At 41.2% G+C, this 17,863-nt stretch overlaps 1 protein-coding gene across 2 annotated transcripts; it reads left to right on the top strand.

Annotated features, from left to right (window-relative positions):
• Positions 1-1,956: 1,956 nt before the first annotated feature.
• Positions 1,957-15,127, top strand: eral1 (Era-like 12S mitochondrial rRNA chaperone 1). Of its 2 annotated transcripts, none has more exons than XM_084941702.1 (11): positions 1,957-2,208; positions 7,991-8,149; positions 8,287-8,414; positions 8,501-8,578; positions 8,670-8,716; positions 8,805-8,866; positions 9,005-9,117; positions 10,787-11,083; positions 11,163-11,312; positions 11,731-11,811; positions 13,304-15,127. In XM_084941702.1, exons 1-11 carry the CDS (start codon positions 2,103-2,105, stop codon positions 13,424-13,426), a joined length of 1,344 nt encoding a protein of 447 aa, XP_084797828.1. In that variant the 5' UTR covers positions 1,957-2,102; the 3' UTR covers positions 13,427-15,127. The 2 variants fall into 2 exon arrangements, with proteins under 2 accessions (XP_084797828.1, XP_084797830.1); XM_084941704.1 differs by lacking the exon at positions 1,957-2,208 and adding an exon at positions 2,220-7,022.
• The last annotated feature ends 2,736 nt before the right edge of the window (positions 15,128-17,863 follow it).

Raw genomic sequence — 17,863 nt, 5'->3', positions numbered from 1 at the left:
TGCTCTGACGCACTGACAGATTGTTTTTCCCCCACCTCTGCTCCCTGTTGACATGCCCCGTGGCTCGTGCTTATAGTTCTTTGTTATTCCTCGTGCTGAGCAAGCTCTCCTTATTAGCGCAGAAACTGCCAGTTATTGCTCATCTAATTCCAGCTAGGGTTATTAATAAATCAAAAATAGAAGTTTGAGAAAATCTCCACATCGGGCTGCAGAAAATTCTGCATATTCGGGGAGATCTGACTCGTTCAACGTCAGTGCCGCGTGTTCTTTTGAATTACAGAAAATAAAGATTGATTAGGAATCAACAGCATGCTGAATCACCGTAGCAGAGAGGTTTTCCATCACACCGTGCAGCATCTCATTGGCAAGTGCACTTCACATACCAAAGTGGGCTACAGCTTATGATTAAATGGTCTGCAGGCGAAGCCTTTTTGTCTTTTTTTTCCTTTTTTTTCTAGAGAGAGAGAGAGAGAGAGAGCTCTTTCTGAAGGCCAAAGTTAATGCAGTCATAGAAAGACTCTGATACACTCCCACGTGAAGTGGCCATGTGAGGAAAGCCCGGAGGGAGAAAATGCCTTGAATGAATTTGAGAGAGAGAAGGAGAGAGGCAGATAGAGGGGAAGTTCAAACATTACTGATCCTCAAATATCCTTTTGGTTTCTGGTTCAATTGGAATTTGGCAGTAAGTGTCTGCTAAAAGCTCCATTTTTGTTGCCCCTCCATTGCTGCTGAGCTTTTAGAGTTAGATGATGACAGATTGTGAGCTACCTGATATCCTTCATCATCCTCCCCAGTGGAGGTGTTTGTTCCACCCCGAGCAAGTCCTCCAGGACTAACAAACAGCCGGTGAGCTTGATGGACTACAGGGAGACATCTGCTCTGCTTGGCTTTCCCTTGCATATTGAAAACAACGTATTACAGTAAACAATCACCACGCAAACTGCGTCCTTTTAGTCCGACTATTAACCTCATGCACTTTGTGGTTATCAGGCCATTATATCAGCTCATCCTCATGAATTAGTGCTTAAATCTTACGGGGAGGTGAGTGAGTTTGTCAGCATGCATGCTTTCTTCAGGTTAGTATGCTGCTTTAGGCGACCCATGCTCAATATATCCTCAACAACACTGTCAAAACTGTGCTTCAAGCACCCTTGGGGATCAGCTCTGTTGTGTGCAATCATGGGACAAGAGGGAAAGAAAATGTCTGAGCAGTGCAATCTGATTTGCGGTTGTGGGTGCAGCATTGCTCACAAAGTAATCTAGAGAATATCACCTCTTCTAAAAGTCCCTTTGAGGTCTGTCATTCATTTCAAACTGCAGGTTGCTCATGTTGGAAGACGCGTTTGTGCATTGTGATGAGCTGATTTGGGATTGCCGTCGGCTGATTTCAGCTTGTCTCTGTCCTTCCTGCTGTAGACAGGTGGTTCCTAAGCTGGGGCCTCGGGGGACTTCTGGGAGTTAAAGAGGGTTTGCTGCAAAATGACACACAACAGTTATATTATTTTGTTAGTTATGTAGAAGTAAGGCCTAGAGAACAGTTGTGCCCACTCGAATAATTTCCTCCATCACATAGTTCCTCCAAACTCAATGATCTCTCTTCTCATTCCTCAGCCTTTATTTGTTTGTTTCCTTGTTTCTCTTCTTATGCAATCATTTTCAGTCACTCAGACCATGAACTGTCATTTTCGATTTAGTCAGTGAAGAGTACGCAACTGGTACAGTCTTTACTGAGTCATTAGGAGAGTAGTTGGATATTATGATGTAAATCTTGTCAAACAATAAATATTTCAGTTTTATTTGCCTTGAAAAAAATCAGTTTAATCAGTGGGTTGTGATTAATTTGCTATCTGACTTTAACGTTTCAGATGAATGCGAGTAGGATGGTCAGGGATGCAGTTGACCATGCGGCCGCTAGGGGGCGGTGTAGCTTTCACAAGCACACTCATACAGACCCTCTCCAGAGCGGAAGATACCTCTCTTTGGTTAAAGCAACATGGTTTTACCTTACAGGCAATGTGAATGTAAACAAGCGACCCAGTTCTTCGCAGACGAACAACGTCTTATTAGCTAAAACACAGCAGCTGTTGTTTTGTCAAAGTAAGATGGCTCTCAGAGTGTGTGGTCGCTTTTTCAGAGACTCGGCTGTCCTCTCCAGGCGGCTCGCCGTGTCTGCTCGACAGGAAAGTGCGTCATGGTTTCTGACAGCGGGTCAGTGGAGACATTATTTTTCTGCTTATCGTTTATTTTGTTCATTTTTGAAAGGAGAAATATTTGAGGCTCGGGGTTAATACCAAATGGGGAAAAGTGAAATGTCACCTGTAGCTCGGAATGAGGTTTGTGAGGGAGACTGTATGCTAATACCATAGACATTATAATGACATCTACATGGATGAAGATGTCATTGCTGCTTTGATTAACTGTATAGACGCCGTGTAAAGGACCGTGAACAGACAGAAAATATGGCTGATAATTTGAGGCGGAAAAGATGAGCTATTGTTATCGATACGATATTATCTCAATGCTTTACCTGGGTTTTCTTACATGCGGTGATATGTTGAGTATTGCAAGAACATATTGCGGTTTGTCACTTTCTGTTTTATCCAACGAGATAAAGTTTTCTCACTACAGTCAAAGGAGCTTGCAAAGAAAAGCGTCTGGACTTCTTTAAGTTGCTTGAAGACGTTTCACCTCTCATCCGAGAAGTTTCTTCAGTTCTAAGGTCAAATGATGGGGAGTCCCAGATTTAAACCTAGTGGGAGTATCCCCCCAAAGAGAGACAAAAGGACCCCCTGATGATCCTCTAATCGCCTGAGCCAAGGTGTGAAAATGGGTGTGGGTCCCAATCAGCCAGGGTTTCGGGTGAGCTCATTGTGAAACCTGGCCCCACCTTATCATGTGATTTCCTGAGGTCAGATGGCCCAGGATGTGAGTGGGCGTTAAGGCGTCTGGGGAGGGAACTCAAAACTGGATTATAGATGGCAGACAGTTGGTGTCGTAAACCACCGCCTCTGTTCAAAGATGGTCGCTCACAGTGGACATAAATGGCTTCTTTCACTCTTCTTTCAAACCATCTGTCTTCTCTGTCCAAAATGTAAACATTGGCATCCTTTATCCTTAAGATGCAGATGGACAGCTGAGTCTTGTCCTGTGGAGGTGGCTCTGAGAACCTTCAGACACTTTTCTCACTACAGATGTTTTTTGACTGAAAAACGAGACGTTCTCCAACACGTCATTAATACCTGCCATGTTGTTGTAAGACTGAGTCAGTCTGGCATCAGTCTGCAATTGATTGGGGTCAAGTTAGTAATAACCAGTGTTGGGTAAGTTACTTTAAATTAGTAACTTAGTTACATTACTAGTTACTTCTATCAAAAGTAACTCAGTTACTTCAAGTTACTCGTTACTTTCAGAGTAACTAGTTACTAGGGAAAGTAACTTTGGTTTTACCCAGAATTCTCTTGTTAATGTGTTGCTTCCGTAACTGGATACCCAGCCAGACTGCCAGTCTTCTAGCTTGCTTACTTGCCACAAGTGCACTGTGCCACCTACCAATAGAAAGGAAAAAAATAATGTGCACACTTCCACGAGAGAAATCCCACGCCTGGACCGTCGTTGACCGCCGCATGATTCTAGCCTGCTTTTTACATCCAACACAAAAACTGCAGTCGTGGTGCTTTCGATTGTACTCAGAACTCGGAAATTCTGCCTTCTGAATAGGAAGATGTAGGTAACACCAGACTGCAGATGAGCTGCTTACAGGGCTGGACTGGGACAAAAAAAAATTTGACTAGAGACCGGCCCACCATTATAGGAAAAATCATAAAGCCTTTGAATGAAAACAAACGCTGTTGTGACAGTGATGTACACTGTTCTGATGGTATATATGTGTCAATCTATCAATCGTTTGTTGTAAGACTCAGATAATTATTTTTTTAAAAGCGAGACATTTTAAATGAGAATAAGAAAGAAAAGTATTTCCTTGTGCCCCCCTTTCCCTGTTAATGCCCTACCTGCCCCCCTGGCAACACTTTGCTAGACCCGCCCCTGCACAGTTACCAGCTGTCAGCTAAGTAAAAAAAGGATCCTGGTGTTATTTGTCTCTCAGAAACAGTTCATAACTTCCCTTCAACTCATTCATGTCACCTAAAAGGTAAACCTGTTTCTCCATCACCTGTTCAGCTCTGATGATTCAGTAAGGACATCTCCTGGTTTCATCTTCATGTTTCCATCTCACCACATATCCAAACCGATATCATGACCAGCAGCTTTACAGCTGTGGCTCCAGCAAACATCAGCTGATAGTAGAAAGTAATATTAAATAAATTCTAACAACAGCTGATCAAGCTTAAACGTGCTGCTGTTGTTTAGCGCGACATCCGCTGGTTTCCTCTTTCTGGCGCAAAGTGGGCGATAAATAAACAAGAGAGAAAAGCCGATCAGCTGATCATTGATCAGTTTCATGATTGAAGTAGAAACAGGAGAGGGAGGGGAGAGAATGAGAGGAGAAGAGGCAGCTGTGCAGCGTATACACAGAATAACTCCAGCTTTGTGTCTTTTTCATTGTAGCTGAAGTCCGGGACAAAATGTTCCTTTTCACCTCAATACGAAACCCGTAATATTTTCTCTGAATACGAGACGATTCTGTTTTTTACGGGACGGTTGGCAACTCTAATAATTAACCGTATGAACAAAATAAAGTTCAACATCAGTAACATAGCACCCACCCAGCTGTATAGAAACTCCGTCATGCTAGCTAGTAGGCAGTACGAAAAAGTCAGCATAACGAAAATAAACTCCACCTAAACTTGATTTATATGTGACTCAGATATACTGCAGGTCATAACTTCTTACCTGAAGTTCAGTTCACCTGATACTCGGACCGGCGGCTGCTTCGGGTCTCTCCTCTTGCCTCCCTTTTCCTTCATCCACCTGCTGGCTTCCACCACTTGCTAATGTTATTGAATCTGTGGAAGCTCCGCGATAGCCACCACACGAAGTAACGAATAACGAGCCTATTTAAATCCCAGTAACGACTAACGCGTTCCTGGTTTTGGCATAATAACTACTTACCGTGCTCGTTACCACAATAATAACGTAGTTACTGTAACGCGTTACTTAATAACGCGTTAGTCCCAACACTGGTAATAACATACAAGAAAGTGTGTCTGGAGCTGCTGTTGTTGTTACCTACCGGCAAGCACTCACAAAAACTCTTGAATCCCCTTTTTCTAAAGGTACATGTTTAGATCATTACCAGTAAATAGCTGCAAGGTTAAAGCGCTTTGTAAGTGGATGACTCTTTCTGATACACCCTGTAATATATTTGTGCTGAGCAACCCTCCTCTTCTATAGGAATATAACCAGCTGGCAGTCAACTGTGTCGAGTAGACTCAGTTGACAGTGTGTATTTGTTTCACACTGATTGGATTACACTGTCATTTTTTAAAAAAAATTGATACATTTTGTAAAATTTACTTTGAATTACGTAGACTGTTCGCATCCCTGACCCAACCAATTCTGATTTTTATTTTTTTGAGTACACCATCAAGTCAGTTAAACTTCTGAGATATTGATCTTTGTAGTTAGGTAGTAGAGGGGCTGTTAATCCGTTTCAGCTGCTTTGGTGTTAATGAAATTAACAACAGGAGCAAAAAAAGGCAACGGTGAGACAACTCCAAAAACAGAATGGTGTTATAGGTCCCACCTCATCTTTTCTGACAGTTCTTTCACCAGTTTTGCATTTGGCTAGAATCAGTGTCACTACTGTCAGCATTAGGCGATACCTGGACACTACAGAGGTTACACAGGTAGTCCAATTCCTCCAGGATGGCAGGCGGTATGAAAGAAAAAAAAAACCCAAAAAAGAACGCTTGGACACTGCTAGCATAATGGACAGGTTTTTGACAGGGCTCCCACACAAACGCAAAACAGGAGATTAAGCATCGCCAAATATGTTTCCAAACCAACTTCCTTCCAAGCCAAAGACTAGAAAATATGATGAAGCATATCTTCCCTTTGGCTTCACCTGCACAAGTGCCAAGGTAAGGTATCCCCTGCAGAATTGGTTTGGACAAACAGTATCCCACATTCTCGATTTTTAGTTCACAAACACTTCTTGACTAACTACTCCTGACGTTTTGGAGATGTTAGATCTTTATAGAGTAAAATTACAGTGGGATACAAATAATATCAGGCTGATCCGGCCACAATTTGTTCCCCCTGTCCAAATCACAGACAAACAGTATCCCACAGTTGTTTATGTTTTTAAACCCAGTTTGCACAGAGAGGCATTTTTTTGAAAAATGTATTGATAGCAATGTTGAATATTATTACACAGGAAAAAAACAACTACACGTACAATAATTACACCGTGACCCCTCTGCCTTTCTAAATGGAGGGACAGTAACTGTGTGTGTATATGTAAGCGTGTAAAACCTGCAGATAGTCAGATTAACAGTATTTTGTCTCTATCTGCCATTCTGCAATTCATCTCATGTAAACAATAACGTGGCGCACAGCGTGATGTGAAAAAAGGCACATACCTTTGACGTTGCGTGATGAACTCTGTATTCCTTGTCCACACGTAAACGCAAAAAAGGAGTTTTTAAAAATCTCAGTTTTCGGTGATTCGAAACACCGTTTACGTGTTGACGAAAGGCCCAAACGCACAGAAACAGTTGCGTTTTTCGACAATACCCATGTAGGTGTGGACGTAGCGTAAAAGAGTTAGTAGTGTATTTTATTACTACCTGTAATTTATTGCAGTTTACTTGTATTTGCTTAATTGTTTACTAAATGTTTGGGGCGTGAAATAAACTGCAATGGAGTTTGAAAACAAAATATGGGTGTGTGTGGTTGGAGTATGTGTTTGTGCGGGGGGGGGGCTTGGGAACCACTGCTCTAGGAGAACTGGACAGGGCTGTAGAAGGTCCGTAAGCGATCACCAGGATCGGCATCTGCTCCATTTGTGTAAGGAGGAACAGGATGAGCATCGCCAGAATGACCTCCTACAGCCTGCTGGTGTGAGTGTCTCTGACCACACGATCAAAAACAGACTACATAAGGTGGCCTGTGTACTGACATCCTCTGTTGGTCCCTATGATGTTGATCCTGATTGGATTTTGCCATCAGAATACCAGAATTGGCAGGTCATCACTGATGCCCTTTGCTTTTTAGAGATGAGAGCAGATTCACCCTGACCATATGTGACAGAGTCTGGAGAAGCCGTGGAGAACGTTATGCTGCCTGTAACATCGTTCAGTATAACCGGTTTGGTACTGGGTCAGTAATGGTCTGGGGATCCATATTGATGGAGGGACACACAGACCTCTACAGGCTAGGCAACAGCACCATGATTGCCATTAGGTATCGGGATGAAATCCTCGGACATTGTCAGACCCTACTGCTCTAGTGCCCGGCCTCATGTAGTGAGAGTATAGCAGTGAGTTTCTGGAAGATGATCCTGTTGATTTTGGTCCAGCTCAAGGAGGAACCCCCCCTCCTCTTACTATTAAAGTCCTTTCTTATTAAACTTTTGGAAAGCTGATTTTAAAAGTAGTTTAAATCATAAATTGATTACATTTATATTTGCTAGATAAAGTGAATCATTTCTCTCCTGCACAGTGCTAACAGGAGCAGCCTGAGACTTTATACCTCCACTAAGGCTAAAATTTTCTGCAAAAGTAACAACAAATTGCTTGTTAACACATTTCTCCATAAAAGTGCTTGTTATCCAAAACGACTTTCAAAAGCTGCAGTTTTGGGGATAAGACAGCACAAAAATCTTGGAGTTATGTGATGATGTATGGTTTATTTTGTGAACTGTTTTTTTTTGGGGGGGGGGGGGAGGCGGGGCAGGAGGGGGTTTGGACAAAGAAAATCTGAATGCGTCACTATTCTGTGTCATATTAACATCCCAGTATGAATAATCAGTCAGTCAGCTTGCGGACCAGCTGGCAGTGAAGTGATGGAGATTTTGATGTCTTTACAGGAAATGCTGCCTGCAGCCGTGGAGGGGGGAACGGATTTATCTTCACTCCTGCTTGTTTTATTACATCAGAGGCATTTCTCAGCAGACTGATGAAAGGCAAAGCAGCAGAGGCAGACGGCAACATTTATCGCCTTCCAGCCTCAGTTCCGCCAGACAGCGGTAACCAGACCACTGCCTCAGAGATTTACATCTCTAAATTTGCCTGATCATTCCAACTCAGCCTTTTCCCAAAAATTGCACATGTCATCCTTCTGTTGTGTTTATGGTCTGTCTAATGTTTAGTGTTGTCTTTTTAGGTGAACAGTTGTCTCTGTTAATGAAACATCCAGATCAACCTGAAAACTCAAAGGTTTTGAAAGTGGCTATAATAGGTGCCCCAAATGCTGGGAAATCCACATTGTCCAATCAGCTCCTTGGCAGAAAGGTTTTTCTTTCTTTTTAAAAAATCTTTACTCTGTAAAATATTTGTCTTATTGCTCACCTTCTAAAATCTGTAATCTTGTCTTAAAGGTGTTTGCTGTGTCCAAGAAAGTACACACTACACGGTCACGTGCACTGGGCGTCCTAACAGAGGAAGACACACAGATAGTACGAACCTTTTCGCTTACTTTCTGTTTTAATCCAGGAATGTTGCTCAGAAGTTATATGCCTTTGTCAATAAATTGTTTGTTTTTTGTAGATCTTGCTTGATACTCCTGGTCTTACTACCCCATCAAAGGTCAAAAGGTGCTTTTCCCATTTAGATATTACTCAAGTCTGTCTCCCTCTGGTTTTATTCTGCTGTGTAATACATGAATAAATTCTGTCTTCAAAGACACCAGCTGGAGAAGTCTTTGCTTGTGGATCCCTGGAACACGGTCAAAGAAGCTGACCTAAGTATGATATATTCACTCTGGGTCATTTATTAACCGCAATTGAGCAGTCTCTATTTTTTTATTATTATTCTTTGTGCTGATCTAATGTGAACAGTGGTGCGCAGTGCTCCCTTTTAAATGCTTATAATTGCATTTCCAGTGGTAGTCATGGTGGATGTGGCAGACAAATGGATGTGCAGCAGGCTCGACTTTGAGGTGCTGAAATGCCTAGCCCAGCACCCGGATATTCCAGCAGTCCTAGTCCTGAATAAGGTACTTTTTGCTGGAGTAAAATGTGCATGTTTCGCATGATTCATAAAAGCAGAAACTACAAGGCAGGAAGAAATCTGATTGATAAAAGCTTATGTAGTAATGTAGTCTAGCCTTTCTCTTGTATGAATGCCTCATATTGTAACCTCTTGACAAGTACTTAGTAATAACTAGTTATACCACCTCACATGCTTGTTTATAACTATTTAAAACAAGCAGTATTTGCAGGGATAGTAGCAGCTAATGTACTGTACACTTTACAAGAAGCACTTTTTTGCCTATAACATCCTAATTCATTATTATTATTGAAGCTAAAAGCTAAAGCTGGCATCATTCAGTGTTTGTGTCACTGTCACCAAACCAAATAAAGAGCCCAAAATCAGTTCATCTCACAGTAGCTTCTAGTTTCAGAATCATGTCAGTGGCCTTCCATCCCAAACCCCACAGGATGATTAAAAAAAAAAAAAGAAAATATGAGAATTTACAGCAGCAGGGAAAGGTCATTAAGTACAATGTTGCTGCCAATACGTGTTTATGTTACAGCTTTGTTCCTTTCATTAGGTTTGTCCACAGTAAGGAATAATATGGGATTCATTGCAGTGAATTCCACTGCAGTGATTGATTAATTCAAATCACTCGATAATAGAAAATCCTCAATGCAAAGTTTTTTGTTTGGTGCTTTGTGTAATCCACGACTCTGTAGCGCTCAGTTAGAGCAAAGAGGTGGAGCTGTTACGGAGACCGTGAGCTCAGGTGGAGTGAAAGAAAAGGGTTTTCTAGTGTACAGAATAGCAGCGCTTGTTACTGTAATTGCCATAAAGTCCTTTACTGGGAAAAAGCTGGCTTGAGTCCTTAACCAGACCGCCTGTTCAACAAGCTCCAATGTGAAGAAAAGCGAGCTTTGTAGCTGCTCTCATCCACCGCTGATTGTTTTACACAGAGAATATCTGAAGTAAAGCTACAGAAGTTAAAGTGTACATAAGCAGGAGTGAGTCTAAAGGGGGGCATGGGGTGTACGAGACCATATTTATTTCAAGACTTTAGTAACACTGTTTTGCAGATTTAGTTTAGTTAATATAATATATAATATATGCACACACAAAAACAGATACCTCATCCAGGAGATAAAAAACTGTCAAATCTTTTTACCTCCTGCTTGTGTAAGTAAGCCTTCTAAGAAGAAAAAGTGAGCTTGCATCTATACCTAATTTTATTTGACATTACTGTACTTATGATTATTTATTTTTGCATCTAAGATTGTTTTTAATATGGCAGGTAAATACATAAATGCTTTACTTTTTTTATAGATACTGTATGAAAGTATTAAAACACTTCAGTCTAAAATAGAAACCAGTGAGCAGTTCATTTTAAAAGAGCTATGTTTTTCTCTTTTGAGTATTTATTATTGCTCAAAAGTATTTTTACCCGATTGCTCAATTAAACAATCGATAAAACGCTCTTTTACTGCAAGAATTAAAAGTTTTAATTGACTTTTCAAGTGTTGTCGGAGTTGGATGTAGGAACTACTACTTTCTTTCTACAGAGCTACAACTGCCAAACAGAGCAAGTGTGCATGTGGCTACCTTTACAGTTTCCATCACTGTGATGGTATAAAGAAAATAGTTCCTGCATGAAAAGGCGATAATGTTTGCATATTTTATGTTATTTTAAGGTGGACCTCATGAAGGCTAAAGATAGACTGCTGGATATCACGGCTCAGTTGACGTGTGGAGTGGTGAATGGACGCAAAATGCGGATCAGGCCAGTGATCAAGCCCCCGTGGGCAGAGAAAAGATCAGAAAGGGCTTCGGAGGGTGAGGAAAACGCAGAACCCGAGGATGGGAGTGAGCCGACCTCTGCGCTGAGCAAAGAACAGCTGAAGACACTGAGAAACCAGCAGGGCTGGCCTCACTTCAAGGACGTGTTCATGCTGTCGTCAGTGGACAGAGAGGACGTGGACACTCTGAAGGTAAATGTCATATGACCACATCAAGATACACTGTAATGTTCATGTGGTATAACTGTGTTCTGTTTTTCTGTTCTTAAAGAGCTACTTCATGGTTGCTGCCAAGCCAGGATCGTGGCAATATCACAGTGAAGTCCTGACTGACCAAAGTCCAGAGGAGGTCTGCACTAACATCATCAGAGAGAAGCTTCTGGAGTATCTGCCCCAGGAAGTGCCCTATTCAATGACACAGGTGACTAATGAACCAGTGAACTCTCTGAAGTCACATGTGACCGTAAGCTGACAGCAAACTGCACTCGTCACATCTGGCTGCACTGATTAAAGCCTATTTAAAGAGCTTCATACTTGCCTCCATTCTACATGTTGACATGTGCTTGATGCAGCTGTTTGTTGCTGCTTCTAAAAAAACGCAAGGGTCATTTTTGAATACATCATTATAAAATCTGTCATTACAGAATCACACAACCATGTCAAAGGCGTACTGTGGGCTTGATTAGTTATTAGCAGCTCTTGGAGTTATGCGACATGAGTTTCTCTCCGCACAGGATATATTATCTGCTCTTGCTTTGACTCTGCTGCCATTTTTAAAAACTTTATTTGCCTAATGTGTGAAGAATACATTTCTAAGATCAAAATGTCTCTATTTTTAGTCTGTTGAACTCTGGCAAGATGGAGAAGATGGAGAGCTGGATATTTCTGTGAAACTTTACACAAAGAAAGAAACCCACATGGTAAGCATTCTCACTCTTTATTGGGCTTTTATCACGTGCATCTGTGTTAGTGAAGTGCTGTACTTGGCCTGCATACCAAATGAGACAGCCGTAAATGTGCTGTATGTCCATGTAGTTGTTTGAAATCACTCTTTTTTTTTATTCCCAGAAACATCTAGTGTAAAACTAGTACAGTATTTCATAAAAAGAACCTCACACCAACAATCAAACATGCTGGTGGTAGTGTGATGCATCTGGGGCCACTTTTCTGCTTCAGCAGCTGGATAACTTGCCATAGTTCACCTCTAAATGTCTCAAAAAGCAAAAAAAAAAAAGAAGGTTTTTGGAGTGGTTTAGTCAAAGTGTTGAATCCAGTTGACATGCTTTGAGGTTTCTTCCTGTTAACAGAGTTTTTTCTTCCCACTTTCGCCACAGTGCTTGCTCATAGGGGCTCAAATGATTGTTGGGTTTTTCTCTGTATGCGTTATTGTAGGGTCTACCTTACAATATAAAGCACCTTGAGGCAACTGATGTTGGGATTTGGCGCTGTGTAAATAACTTTTAATTACTTCCGCATGCTTTAGCAAGAGTTGCATATTTTGAGTATTGATGGGAAGTCAATTCCTTGAAAGTACTTTTGTGTTCAGTGGTGTGACCACATCTACTGCAGTACCCATATAATCACAAAGGCAGGACAGCCATCCATCTGTTTTCTTAACACTTTATCCAACTTTGGGTCAAAGGGGTGACTGCAGTCGTGCTGCCCACTACTAGGGTCAACTCTTTATTTCTACTTCTGTGTGTGGACATGTAATTTAATGATAGGCTGCCATTCTGAAGTGTCAGTGCATGCTGGGCTGAAAGAAGTGAAATCTTTACCTCTCTTACTGACACCTGTAGCCTCTCTGATGGCTTCTGGTATTTGTTTGCCCCGTACCTCCAAAAATTCTTTTTCCTTGTGTTTTGAACTCATAAATATTAGAGCAGCCTTTCTAAGCCATGCATTTTTAACGACAGGGAATATTTGAAGCTACGTCTGTTGTGCTGAAAATGTTTCAAGGTTGGTCACCTCCAAGAAGAGTTATGCAGATCATCGCTGTTCTTCACAGTTTGCATGTCACACAGGAATGATTCAAGAAATGTAGAGGTAGAACTCGAATGACCAATAAACACTGAATTTAGTGTTTTTCCTGACTCAAAGCTACTTTTTACCCATGCATGCAACCATACATGGGTGGAACCAAAGACCAGAGATATAAAGGACACTGACTGATTTATAGAGGTTTTAATCAAATAAGGTAACGATATAAAGATATGAATAATCAGCATCTTGAATCACAAATGTTTAATCTTTGACAAGTTCATTTTCCTGCAGTTTTGATATGACGCTGAGGTTATGATGCTCGTCTAAACTTTTCCTGAAGAAAACTATTCTTCCCTAAATGAAATAAAACCTTTCATGTGCTCAGTGGTGCCTGATGCTGATGTTTCTGTTTCTATTGTGTGTGTGTAGAGGATGGTGATCGGCACAGCTGGACAGATGGTGGCGCGGATCGCACAAGAAGCGAGCGAGGACCTGAGCAGAGTATACCTGAGGGAAGTCAGGTTGAAGCTCTCAGTCAAGCTGAAAAAGTGAAAATGGATGAAGGACTTGCAATAGGAAGAGAAAAGGACAGACCTCTCATCATGAGTTTGATATGGAGCTGTAACTTAACATATAAAATATTCTCATACCCAGAACTCCTTTGACCTGACACCTCTCTGAAGAAGAGGAATTCTACTATAAATTGTGACTTTTGCAGCCTCCATTCATCCCGTGCATTATTAAAGCTTTTACATAGAGATGTTACAGAATGCGGTTCATAGATTGATGTTGAAGTGCAAAGAGCACCTTGGTTTTTCTGCAAAAAAACAAAGTGTTGATTAAATGTAGCTTCCACAAGCCACAGAGCCCCCACCCGAATTATTATTATTTTTATTAATTATTATTAAGCAGTGATATATTTTCAGTAACAAACATGACATAGACTCCCATCAAATGAGTGTTTTGACACAAGTTTGACAGTGTGCTCATGGCTGAGCAGGTTTGGCGAGCTGTGAAAAAGCCGATGGTTTATCTTTGGCTCTCAGAGCTTTTTACTTGGCGGGCGCTTCGTGCAAACACGGGCTGTAGATAAACTGAAGCGGGACCTGCGCAGTCATGTTCACTCAAATGTCCCTGATGTACCATCCAACCCTGTTCCCTCCACTCCCACATCACTTTAGCCTCCTCCACTGCCTTTGAAGTGTGGCCATCCATCCCTGCAACTATCACTTTTTTTGTTCTGCTTCTTTCTTCCTTTTTCTCCCCCCCTCTCACCTCCCTTCTCTGCTTCCCACTTCTCCCTCCTTCTGCTTTTTTGGCTCTTATAAAGCCCAGCTTTGCCCCTGAGGGCTGAATTGTCTCCCTAATGGATGGCAAAATGGAGCACTAACCTGATGCTAAAATGGGTCAGATAATGGTGATTAGATTCATTCCTGCTGCCTGTGAGTTAACTTGACGGTTACTCTATTCGGGGCATCTTGATAAATAACCAGCTAGTGGCCTTAAGCAGGGGAGGGAGGGAGGGAGGGAGGCCTTGAATGTCTCTCAGAAGCTGTGTCAGCCCCTCAAGCTCCCCCTACTCTCAAAAACAGCTGCTTCCCAGTGATTAGACAAGCCCGTTGTGCAGCAGAGATCGCCACTTTGACAAGCCGACAGCAGTTGGGAAATATTTAAACCAATGCACGTCGGCCAGGGAAGGAAAGCAATCCCTCAAACACAATCAGTTTAAAGTGCTGATATGCTGCACCGAGATGAACAAAAAACAATGAGAAGCTTATTTAAGAACCATCTGCTTTATTTCATATGCACCTATTTAAAAAAAAAAAAAAAAAAAAAAAAAAAAAAAAAAGGAAATACCCGCCAGGAGCTTGTGAGTGACACCTCCCGGTCTAGATGACATCGAGAGAAGGCTGTAGAACCCTTACCATTACTAAAACTCAGTAATGGTAACGGTTTGACAGCCTCCCTCAGAGTGTTCAGGCTTCGGTCAGTTACAGTGTTGGTGTGCTGATAGCAGCGGAGGGGGAATGAAACCCTGGATAGTACATCATCTATACTGTAGTGTCTCTTTTATAAACTTACAGTATAAGATGATATCCTGTCCAGGGCACAAGACAGAACCGTGAGCAGGGAGTCCCTGTAGTTTGTAATCTGCAAGAACAAGGAGGATAACTGTTAGAGTAGAACAACCAATTAAAATGTTTGTAATATGAAATCTGTTTTGTATTTAAATTAAAACAAAGGGATCCTGTCGCAGAGCCTCCAGGCCTCAGTTACCACATCTCTGTCACATACTCGCCTCTTTGCCTTCAGTGTGTGTCATCGTCTGGTCTCCTTACTGGTCCCTGTGTTGGGTTCCAGCACTTAAAGGCCCCACTCTGGCTCATTAACATACTGTGATGACATCTGGGGTGGACCAGACTGTACTTTTTTTTTTTCTTATCTCTGTCCAACCTGATTGCCTCTGTCAAGTGATGACCCACACCCTTTCTACACCCAGCTGGACTCAAAACACACACAAATACTATTTTTCTTTTAAAAACATACAGTAGGGGAATAAAGCACTCGACATATATTCAAGTGTTTGTTGAAGGAAAAAACAGATTATCATCTACAACAGCTTTTATGGCTAATTTTCTGCCAGATCGTTCACATATTTCAAAAAATATTCCTTGAATATTTTTGATTTGTTATTCAGAATATATGTTATTCTTTCATTTGCCATTCATTGTCTTGTCCAATGGGATTAAGGATTTTATTGTCCCCAAATAATGCATTTAGGTTTTTGGTGTTTAAAGTAGTGGGTTCATTTTTCTTCACAGTTACACATACAAAGGGCTAGATAAGCCACGCACAAAGGTTTGGGTCCAGGGGAATTTCTTTTAAAATAATTTTCACATGTTGCTCTGACCTCTTGCCAAAATGTCCTGCACTGCAAAAGCAGTAGTCTCATTTAGTGCACATATCATTTGGCAGGAGCATATGTTCACTTTACCCAGGTATAGCGTGTCAGTCTGCGGTATGAACTCTGACACAAGTAGGCGTCCAATCTTCTGCTGACATTTCAGTTTCAAAATGTTCTAGTGAGCAGATTCTAAAACACAACGCCTGCGATTCTTAAGCAGTCTTTTTTCATCTTTATTTCACCGGGTGATTATGGTCGGCTAAAAAGATGAATATCATTAACAGTCGCATGACAAAAAAAGTGCACCCTCTTTCAGTTCTAGGATTTTACATCTGGTCCTTACCAGGTCTGAAAATTTGGTAAATACAACCTCAGTTGAACAGCAACTCATGGCATTATACCATGGCACTATTTGTTTATTAAAAACTAACCCAAAATATAGAAGAAGTGGGGATTTGTTTATGTACAGCTCTGTTTAGGTCCCACACCACCATTCAGTCAGGCTGAAGCCTGGACTTTGCAGCACTTTGATTCTGTTATTTTCAGCCTTTCTATTGTAAATTTGCTGTGCCACCTGCCTAAGCAATCAGATAGATGGCCCCACATTTGCCTCTAGAATACTTTGGTATACAGAGGAGTTTGTGGTGTTTTAATGGTTCAGTGACTGCATGGTGCCCAGGTGCAAAACAAGCCTAAATCATCACCCCTCCACCACCATGCTTGACGGCTGGTATGAAGTGTTTGTGCTGATATGCTTGTTGTGCTTGGTTTTCTTCAAATGTGGTGCTGTGCATTATGGTTAAACATCTGTACTTTGGTCTCTTCTGTCCAAAGGACTTTGTTCAGGTGCAACTTAGCAAACCGAAGCCGTGCTGTCATGTTCTTTTAAGTAAGAAGAGGCTTTCTCCTGGCAAGCCCTGCAAACAGAGTTGGTACGTGGTACTTTACATTGTCTGACCTTGTGGTGACCTTGCTGGGACGTCCACACCTGTGAAAACTGCCTTTAATTTTTTTTCCACTTATGAATAATCTTTCTCACTGTAGAATGATGGACTTCAAATTCTTTGGAAAGGTTAAAAAAAGATTGATGAGCAGCAACAATTGCTTCTGTCGCGTTTTGTAATTCAGCCGAGGTTGAATCCGAGTCATTTTCAGATCTGCTAAAGACCACACCATTTGTTTTATTACGTCCAGATGTATAAAACTTTATGATGACTGTTTGAAAAACTGCTTTAAGATCTTCTAACTTGGATATCCCATGCTTTCGATTCAGTTCTTTGAAGGACATCATAACATCTTGACTCATTTTTAAGTACTTTGGAAATGCTAAAGTTTAAATTTAGCAGCGTTTTTTCCTGTGGTAAGAAAATTGTTTACCCACTTTGAGACAAAGAGTCCTGGTTTTTAAAATATTTTCTGCCTTCACTGCATTTGCGGCGTTTTCACTGTGTCTAAATATGTGGGGAGAGGTAGTTTTTGACCTTAAGATTGCACATGAAATATAAAAAAATAAAGGTATAATAGACTTAAGCTGTGCAGCCCAGTCATACAATGATGGGTCTAGACATTCTTCACCCCCAGAATCAAAAGACAAGTGTAATTATATTCTAATATGATGAACTGCAACATTTCAAGAGTTAGGCTCCTTTTTCTTTCTCGCTAAGAAGTATAAACTTTCAATTATATACTTCAGCAATTTAAGGACTTTTAGAAGAACTACATGTTTCTCATTTGCCCAAATGTTCCTCCATCTCACCAATGTTAATTGTTAGTTTTGACCTTTCTCTGTCACACATGGCTAATTGCAAGAATTCAAGCAGTCAGCCAATGCAAGGTATCTCCTGTCATTTATTTAAAAAAAAAAAAAAAGCAAAAAGCTTGGAACTTTATCTCGCCGCATGGTAATAAATCGAATGCTCGCCATCTCTACAATCCTCTGAATCTCATATACTTTGGATTTATGTGCAATGGTTTGGAATTTAATGCCACGATATGTCAGCTGATGTCATGTTATCTGACTTATTAAACGGGCTCTATTCCTCTTTCTCGCGCTTAGCTAGATTGCGGGATATGGAGAGCTGAGA

The sequence above is a fragment of the Perissodus microlepis genome, chromosome 10, assembly GCF_051167445.1.
Source record: "Perissodus microlepis isolate ML-2025 ecotype Zambia chromosome 10, ASM5116744v1, whole genome shotgun sequence".
Taxonomy (NCBI): Eukaryota; Metazoa; Chordata; class Actinopteri; order Cichliformes; family Cichlidae; genus Perissodus; species Perissodus microlepis.
This window is presented reverse-complemented; position numbering and strand designations above follow the sequence as displayed.

Excerpts from the sequence above, each read along its gene's own strand:
- eral1 (XM_084941702.1), top strand. The coding sequence starts at position 2,103 with ATGGCTCTCAGAGTGTGTGGTCGCTTTTTCAGAGACTCGGCTGTCCTC. Across the intron at positions 8,150-8,286 it reads CTCAGTTCCGCCAGACAGCG|GTGAACAGTTGTCTCTGTTA; the intron begins GTAACCAGACCA and ends TTGTCTTTTTAG. Across the intron at positions 9,118-10,786 it reads CAGTCCTAGTCCTGAATAAG|GTGGACCTCATGAAGGCTAA; the intron begins GTACTTTTTGCT and ends TGTTATTTTAAG.